Genomic DNA, 9,331 nt, shown 5'->3' on the forward strand with positions numbered 1-9,331 from the left:
ATATTTAATATTTAGGTGATGGGTTATATGTAAAACACATCTTCAAAAACAGAAATTAAAACCTTGCCAACTGAGCAATGTTTGAACAGCAGTGCAAACAAACTGATTGATGGCTGAATATGCAAGTGGAAACTTCATATATCTTTCAGTGTGAGGTTAAAGGAGACTTTTATTCATGTAGAAGATCATAATACAACACCATAATCACTTTTCATATTATTTTAAAACACTTGAATCACATTTGACAAATCCTTGCAGCTGATAACCAATTGAACTTGATGGTGCTCATTGCAACAACTCATTTTATATGTTTCAAAGATATAATTGCAAAGCACATTGACATAAAATAATAAATTATAGAAATGTAAAAAGAAACTATATTAAGAAAAGCAGCACCTTCTTTTCTAGCTTCACAAACTTTACACTATTTTGATGTAATTAACTCAAAATAGATTTATTCTTGAGGAATCAGTTGTAAATATTTTAAAGGTTAACATATTTTTTAGGGCTTTTCTGAACCAAGAATAAAAAAATGCATAGATCACTGGGTTAAATGCAGAATTTAAATACCCAAACCAAAAAAAGAGATCAAACATAATGCGCGGGGTTGAGTGTTCAATGAAAGGGTCTATGAAATTAGAAGTGAAATATGGAGACCAGCAAATTAAAAATACACCCATCACTATTCCAAGAGTTTTTGCAGCTTTTCTTTCACTTGTCTGGGAACTTATGTTTTTACTGTCTTTGATAGTTTGGGTTTGCCTTGCAATGTCATTAATGGCTCGAGCTTGTTTTGTAGCTACAAAGTAAATCTTTGTATAAATACACAGCATTATAAATCCTGGGAGGTAAAAAGAAATTAGTGAATAAATCACTGAACAGAATTTCCCCATCAGCAATATACAGCCACCATAGCAATAAATTTGACGGTAATAGAAATCCCTAATTTCAATTAAATTCAGTTCAAAACATATCATGCCAAAACCGACAAATGCTGAAAGAATCCAACTGGTGAAGATCATCATGAGGACAATTTGAAGTGTGATTCTGGTCTTGTATTTCAGCGGGTCACATACTGCATAATATCGATCAATAGAGATAAAGCACAGGTGGAATATTGATGCTGCACAAAGCATAAAATCAAAGCTTGATTGAAGTTTGCAAAACATTTCCCCTAAGTACCAACAGTTTTCTATAGATCTCACCAAACTGTACGGCATAACCATACATCCAAGCAGAAAATCCGCAACTGCCAGCGAAAGAATTAGATAATTAGTGGGTGTGTGGAGTTTTTTGAAATGCGAGATTGAAATGATCACCAACATATTACCAACTACTGTCACCAGAATTGCCACCACACCAAACAGATAAAGGGATACTCGGAGGCCATTTGATCGGTTGGCTTTCATGCAAGACTGGTCCACAAAACTGTAGCAATATTCAACCGTTTCTGTGCTCCTGAGGCTAGAATTCATTTTAGTTTTCTTTCAAGGTGCTTGGTCTTTGTGTTGTCGTTATAGCTTCAAAAACCAGCAAATCCTTTCCTAAATGTCTTTTCTAATTCCAGAAGATCACTGATTCATCCTTTTCAACAACCTTCATTTCCATCTGCAAACAGAGAATATCGAAGTTTTCAAAGAGGAATAGTTGTTTCAGATTCAGTTCACATAAGAGCTATCCCAACATTTCACAATGTTGTTTTCTTAAGTGTAGGTGTCATTTAGAAGTGTAGAAATTTGTTCTATTTGTGTTATTTTACAGAACATACATTTTGTATCAGTGGATAGTGTCAAGGAATAATTTTGTGCCACATGTTCCTCATGCAAATCTCAGACATCCCCCCCCCACACCATCCCAGTCACTAGCAAATGCATCTAATCAATCAGAAGCAGGCTATTCAGTCCATTGAGTCCTTACTGATCCTCCAAATAGTATCCCACCCAAACCCAGAACCAGCCCCCACCCTATCCCTGTAATCCTGCATTTCCCATTGCTAACCCATCTAGCCCATACATCCTTGGATATTACGGGCGATTTAGCATGGCCAATCCACCTAACCTGCAGCCCTTTGGGCTGTGGGAGGAAACTGGAGCACCAGGGAGAAACCCTTGCACACCCGAGGAAAATGTGCAAACTTCACACAGCCTGACCCTGGAATTGAACCCAGGTTACTGGTACTGTAAGGCAGCAGTGCCATCCTCAATTTGTTACAAAGACCTGCTTCCAGCTGACTACTAGGTTGTTTTCATCAGGAGAGTAGAATATGATCAGATGAGTGAAACCCAGTGGTCGCACCTTGCCAAGAGCCGTTGTCACCTCCTGGTCTTGTGTTTACCACATTCTCAGTCAAAAAGGGGACATTTTTCAAATTTTATATTCACGACTCAGAACTATCCTTTAGAAAAGTTAATAGAATGATATCATTTATTTTGAGTAATTGAATGTAAAAGATGGGAGTAGGGTGGTGATTATGGTTCAGCTCTGCAGAGCATTGATGACACAACATCTGGTATTACTGTGCACAGTATCAGTCTAAGGAAAGGCAAACAATTCAAAGAAAATTTATCAAATGAATGGGTGGCTGTGTTGAGTTGATGTGCTGTCCTTTGTGGAAAGTTTGGACAGGTTATGCTTATTCTAGAACCAAGCATAAAAAATAAGTGGTCACCGATTTAAAACAAAGATGAGGGGAATTGTTTTTTTCTCAGTGGGCTATGACTCTTCAGAACTCTCTTTCTCAAAAGGTGGCCGAAACAGAGTATTTGAATACTTCTACTGTTTAAATATTTTTGATCAACAAGTGGATGAAATGTTATCAAGGTTAGGTGAGATTATGGAATAATCAATTATTGAATGGCAGAGCAAGGTTAAGGAGCCAGGTGGCATTCCCCTGCTCCTTATTCATATGTCGGTATGTTCATCTGCACCTGTATTAAATTCAAATAAACTATCCATCAGTTTGGAATCCATTGCCTTCATTATAATTTTATAAATCGCAATTGTGTCTGCTTTAAAGTCTGCATTTAACCTATTAAAACACCCTAGTTGTTTCAATCTATCCTAGGAGCTCTATCATTTAGCATTGTGTATTAGATATTCTGTGGACCAGATCCAATTCCTTGGCTGTATTTTTTCAATTCTCAACAATAAGTCAATTTTACATCCTTATATGCACATTTTTAAAGGCATTCAGAATGTATTTTGAAAAATATAGATACAACAAAGTGGTGGGGGGTGGGGGGGGGGGGGGAGGGGTCACCTGGCTAGTAATAACATAAAAAATGCATGTCTATTGTCAAATAACCCTGAAGTACATTCCATTGAAATTGATGGGATGAAAATTCAATTAGTTCAAATAGCCACAATAGCTTACTGCTCAGATGTTTTTCAAAGGTGTTCCATATGACTCAACAGAAAAGGTAGACTCGTACTTTATAGTACACAGGAACGCTGTTAACTACAGGAAAATTTGGACGGTTTACATCAGTAATTTAACTGAGCAGGCTGAAAAGTAGCAAATGGAATTATGTATTATGTATTGAGGGCAAACAAAACAAGGGAATACACAATAAACAAGAGGGTACTGAGAGAAGTAGAGCACGTGAGAAACCCTCAAGGGCATGTCCACAGACCCCTGAATGTGACAGAACCAGTAGGTAAGTTGCTGAAAATGATATATGGGATGCCTTTGTTCATGAGGCAATGCATGGAATACCAAATGACGGCATGGTAGCTCAGCGGTTAGCAGTGCTGCCTCACAGCATCAGAGTCCTAGGTTTGATTCCAGCCTCAGCCAACTGCCTGTGTGGAGTTTGCACGTTCTCCCTGTGTCTGCATGGGCTTCCTCCCATAATCCAAAGCTGTGCCAGTCAGGTGAATTGGCCAGCTAAATTGTCCTTATTGTTAGGTGCGTTAGTCAGAGGGGGTGGATTGCTCTTCGGAGGGTCAGTGTGGACATGTTGGGCCAAATGGCCTGTTTCCACACTATAGAGAATCTAATCTAATCTAAAAAAAACCAGGAATGTACTTATAAGGTGATGGTCAGGGCACAGCTGGAATTTGTGTCCAGCTCTTTCTCACCACATTATGGAAAGATAATTGCTATAGAGAGGAGACTTAGAAGAATACTGCCAGGGTGTGAATTTTGCAGGATGAGGAAAGATTGAATAGATCAAGATTGTTTTTTCTTAGAAGGGAAGGCTAATGGGTGACTTAATCAAGGTCACTTAAGGGGAAGCTTGGACAGAGTGGACAGGGAAGACCAGTTTCCTGTAGTAGAGAGGTTAATTACCAGTGAGGACACCTTTACTGACAGAAGGATTACAGGGTACATGAGGAAAAACCTTTGTCATCCAAGGGATTGGGGATAGTTGGAATTCATTGTCCAATTTGGTGATTGAGGTTGGAATCTTCAACTCATGTAAAATGAACCTTGATCTGTGCTGAAATCACTTTAACCTGCAAGACTATGGACCATGTGCTGGCAAGTGGGATTAGAATGGGTGGCTAATTTATTTAGCCCATTGTGTTTGCACTGCCTGAAAGGTCTCCTCTAAATACTATAACTTTTCTCCTTTTCAATGGTTTGAACATTGACAATTATCTACCACTATGGGGTCAGCAATTAAATGGAATGCAAAAAATAGATCAGATGTACAGTAGGAGTCAGATTAGTCTATGCCAAGAGGCCTTGGTTTGAGTTTCATCACCTCCAGAGGTGTACAATAATATCTCTGAATGGGTTCATTTGGAAAAGTGCACCCAGTAAATGGTTGCCGTGCAATTGGTTTAGGGTGGTGCATAATGATGATATTGAATTGGCAGACTCCACCTGAAATTATTCCCATTTCTAAACTGTCTGTAGATCTGTCAGTTTGATAGTTCAATGTTTAAACTAAAATTACTTTGTGCACACATAAGAGAAAGCGATCCTGTTTTGTGTAGTTACCAGAAGGCATTAGGAGCTTGATATCTCCTATCGAGTTAAACTGCATCAATTTAACAATTCAGACTAATTATGGTTAATTGCTAGAATGCATGCATTCAGAGTAATAGATAAAATGCAGGGACTTAAGAAATAAGAACAGGAGTAGGCCAATCTGCTCCTTAAACCTGCCCTGACATTCATTAAGGTCAAGGCCAAATGGACCCCAACCTCAACTAAAACAAAGATCTGCAGATGCTGGAGAACTGAAACAAAAACAGTAATTGCTGGTGAAACTCAAGTGGTCTGGCTGCATCTGCAAGAAGAAAGCAGAGTTAACATTTTGAATCTGGTGACCCTTCATCAGAACTAATAGCAGCTAGTAAAACTGGTGTTTATGCTGAGGATGAACTTGTCAGTGGAGTGGGGAGGGAGGGGGTTGTTGGATAAATGAGGGGTGGGAGGAGAGCTGAATGAATAGAGGAAGATGGAGGCAAAATGAAAGGCATAAATAAATGAGGGGATTATGGATGGCAGACCAGCACAAAAGAGAAGCTGAATAACTGATAACGACTTAGAACTTCCAATCGCCTGCCATATCAACTCACCACCATTTCCCTAGTCAGCATTTCTGCCACAGGCCTGCTGTAGTTTTCCAGCAAGTCTCAGCACAAGCTCAAAGAACAACATCTCATTTTCTGCTTGGGGACCCTGCAACTTCTAGGACTCAACATTACTACAATAACTTTAGATCCTGATTCCATCCTTCTCTGTTTTTCCCCCACCCCCACACTTAGTCTTGTTACGATGTGGTAAAGCTAACGCTTTTTCACCCACTCTCGGACCTATTATCACATTGGGTGGTTTGCCTTCAGCATGGACTACCCTTAGCTCTCATTATCAGCTTTCTTCTGTCCTGTCTTGGCTTACCCCACACATAACCACTTGTTTAACCACACCTTTCACAATGCTCTCAGCTCCTGATGAAGGGCTCCTGTCCGAAATGTTGATTTTCCTGCTCCTCAGATGCTGCCTGACCTGCTGTGCTTTTCCAGCACCACTCTAATCTTGTCTCTGATATCCAGCATCTGCAGTCCTCACTTTCATTCAACTCCATCTCCATCCATTCACTCTGAAGTTAGGTGATCAATCGACATAACAACTGCTAAGAAAATCCATATTCGTTTTTTTTTAAACTCATGAGCCATAGGTGAGGCAAATTTTATGGATTGTTCAATGGTTTTTAATGATGGTGAATACTTCAAGCCTCCATTCCATTAAGATCAAAATTCCTACAAAGTCATTTACCATGGAAAATATACAGCTTCGGTCACATAGTCGTGATCACTTTAATTGTAGGTTAGAAAAATTGAGTGTTCGAACAATTGTTGCTGGAGTGAGCAGCAGAAAGCAGATTGAAGACTAAGTTGGAAAGGCACATTAGACATTGCCCATTATATGCCAGACAATACTGGCACATTCACAGTTATTATCAGTAGATCAGCCAATATTTAAGTGTGTCAACAGGGCACAACTATTCTATAACTACCAAATATACTCGAATACAAGTCGTTCTCATGTAAAAACCGCCCACATATTTTTGGCCAAGTTTTCTGGAATGTTTCGTATATCTTGCATAATGGTCAACCCTAATTCTTCACAGATAACAGATCAACATTTGTGAGTCAATGTACTATTCTGTTCATGAATGTTTTCATGCTATGATGTGTTTTAATGTACAATACATGCCAACATTAGACCTTAAGTTCATTGTTGAATGAGCACTATAAATAGTGTAAGTGGTGTAATACAAAGTTTATCACAACATCATTTCCTATATGAAATAGGCCTGTATGCATTTACTTCACTATAATTACCATGTAGCTGTTGATGATTTCTCGTGATTGTATGAGAGTCAAACGTCTGAAATTTTTTATCAGAAATAAAAGCTTAAAATGTTAGTTTGAAAAACTAAAACAATAGTAGATGAGAGAAAATGGAAGGGAATGGAAGAATTTGGCATGAAAGTTTAAGATCCATCAGGTCAGAGTCAGGTGATAACCTCCCTTTGTGTGTAGTTCAGCTGAGTTCAGTTTCCATGTTGCACTCATGGAATTATTGTAATTCCTTGTGGTTTTTTTTCTATATTCATTTAGAGATCAATTAGGCTTCTGTTAATGGTAGGTATTTTGGATTGTAGAATGAATTCAGCCCCCCCAAAAGTAGTATCCCTGTCATAGTCAACCCCATAAATTTAACTCTAAAGAATAGTCTGAAAAATTTGACTTTTACGGGAGCATATATGGTGCACATTATAATTTTATCTATTTAATTATAACATTCATTGTGACAAGAGGCAGCATGGTGGCTTAGTGGTTAGCATTTCTGTCTCATAGGAACCCAGGTTCGATTCTAGCTTTGAGCGACTGTCTGTGTGGAGTGTGCATGTTCTCCTTGTGACTGTATGGGTTTCCTCCGAGTGCTCCAGTTTCCTTCCACTGTCCAAAAATGTGCGGGTTTCATGAATTGGCCATGTTAAAACATATTGCCCCATTGTGTCCAGGGATCTGTGAGTTAGGTGGGTTAACCAAGATAAAAGCAGAGATGGAAGGCTGTTCAGAGGGTTAGGGCAGACTTCCTAGACCGAACGGCCATTTTCTGCACTGTATAGATTCTATAGTTCTGAATGGTAGAATAGTATTAAAATTGAGTATAAAACATTCCGTATCTAACTCAATAATTTAAAACTCCAATTCCCTGTAAAAGTTGGAGGTTCTATGACTTGCGCATTTTCTCTCTTTCTGATTCACTGAAGCTATTAATTGGGCAGGAGCTTGCTGGGAAATACACTGAGTAAAAATATTAACATCTTAGTACCTTTTTGTTAATGTACCAAAACCAAAATGAGAGAAAAAAAACAACATCTGAAAGAAGAAAAGTCGTTTAAAAGATTAGAAGACTTTAAACTGTTCACTGATGTTCAGCATTTCTGCTGGGAAAGTTAAATTTACACAAAACATATTCTTACTTATACTAGAATATATACTTAAATTATCTTCAAATAGAATGCTTAATCTTAATTTCTTGGTTACTGCCTTTCATCATGGTTCAAGTGATTACAGCAGTGAAAATAAATCTTTCAATTAATCTGAAGTTTCAGTTAGGAAATCAGACATGCAAAATATAAAACTGTTAGGGTTTCATTGTTGCTTCTGATAATATCAGAACAGAGCACTCACCATCAACACCAGCATTTCTGTCTCACACCTTCACTAACACTAATTGCCTCTTCGTGATTTTCACCAGCTATTTATATAGTAAATTTGAATGGTCTCATCAGTCGACCAATTATGATAACTAAGATTCTAGCTCCAAGCACAGCTACAGCAGGGATTAAAGATTATCATCTCTGCACTGGGGACATCACTCAGCATCCTGAACTTGATAATAGACAGCATGTTAGGGCCCACTGCTTGTGTACTCTTACCCAGGGGTGATTTTTTTTCAGCCTGGAAAATAAACAGAAAAGGTTATTACCATCCCCTCTGGTTTGTCATAAATAAGAGTCATTGCAACAACATTCAACACTTAATGGCAAATGTTTTCCAGTTAAGTCTAACCCAACTGTGTGCAATAATATAGGAATTGAAATTATGATATTAGTATCAGATATAATTGGAAACATCAGGATGAATGGTCATCTTTGAGTGATGAAGGATCAAATCAACATTGCCAGAGCAACTTATATTCTAGCGAATGGTTAGTATAATCATTTCTGATACAAGAGCTAACAAGTATAGGGACAATCAAAGTCATATTGTCTAGATCTCGATTAAACATTGCCAAACATAAATGTTACCTCAGCCACCAAATGTCTCAATCCCTCCTACTACCAAACTTACTAAAATCCAGAATTATTTTCAACTTTATCTTATATAGCCTGCTGCCGCCAAATTAAGTGCTCTAAAAGTGTTTACAATAAATTACTGACAAAGGGCTATTTTCCCTATGTTTGAAGATCAGTTAAATGGGGCACAAAAATTGAGACAGCAAACTGCTAATAGAGATGTCAAGGTTGGAAGAACTCCAAGGCAACAAAAAAATTCCTTCCAAATGAACGAAATGGATCGGAGCTACCAAACGGGAAACGTGGAGCACAAAAGAATCATAAGGTAAGTGTAGAAAAGTACTTTCCTGGGAGATAAAATCGACATGAAAGGAATAATGGTGCAAATAAACGTCTGTTGCGTTTTGGGTTGGTAAAGGTCGATTCTATGTTACCCTCTGCTTACGAGGATGTGAAACGCTATCAAGACAGAACACAAGTCACGGTGCTTTCTGTTTGTATTGAGCTTTCACACTCAAATCTGTCTGCGATATGAATGCTTTCCAAACAAAGACGAACAA

The 9,331-nt window shown here is 38.2% G+C and overlaps 1 protein-coding gene across 1 annotated transcript; it reads right to left on the bottom strand.

Annotated features, from left to right (window-relative positions):
* Positions 1–443: 443 nt before the first annotated feature.
* On the bottom strand, positions 444–1,475 carry LOC132835669 (trace amine-associated receptor 1-like). The gene has a single exon (XM_060854841.1). The coding sequence runs from the start codon at positions 1,473–1,475 to the stop codon at positions 444–446; it is 1,032 nt and encodes a 343-aa protein (XP_060710824.1).
* Between the last annotated feature and the right edge of the window lie 7,856 nt (positions 1,476–9,331).

This window comes from Hemiscyllium ocellatum, chromosome 3 (assembly GCF_020745735.1).
Source record: "Hemiscyllium ocellatum isolate sHemOce1 chromosome 3, sHemOce1.pat.X.cur, whole genome shotgun sequence".
Taxonomy (NCBI): domain Eukaryota; kingdom Metazoa; phylum Chordata; class Chondrichthyes; order Orectolobiformes; family Hemiscylliidae; genus Hemiscyllium; species Hemiscyllium ocellatum.

Coding starts and splice junctions, on each gene's coding strand:
- LOC132835669 (XM_060854841.1), bottom strand. CDS start 1,475: ATGAATTCTAGCCTCAGGAGCACAGAAACGGTTGAATATTGCTACAGT.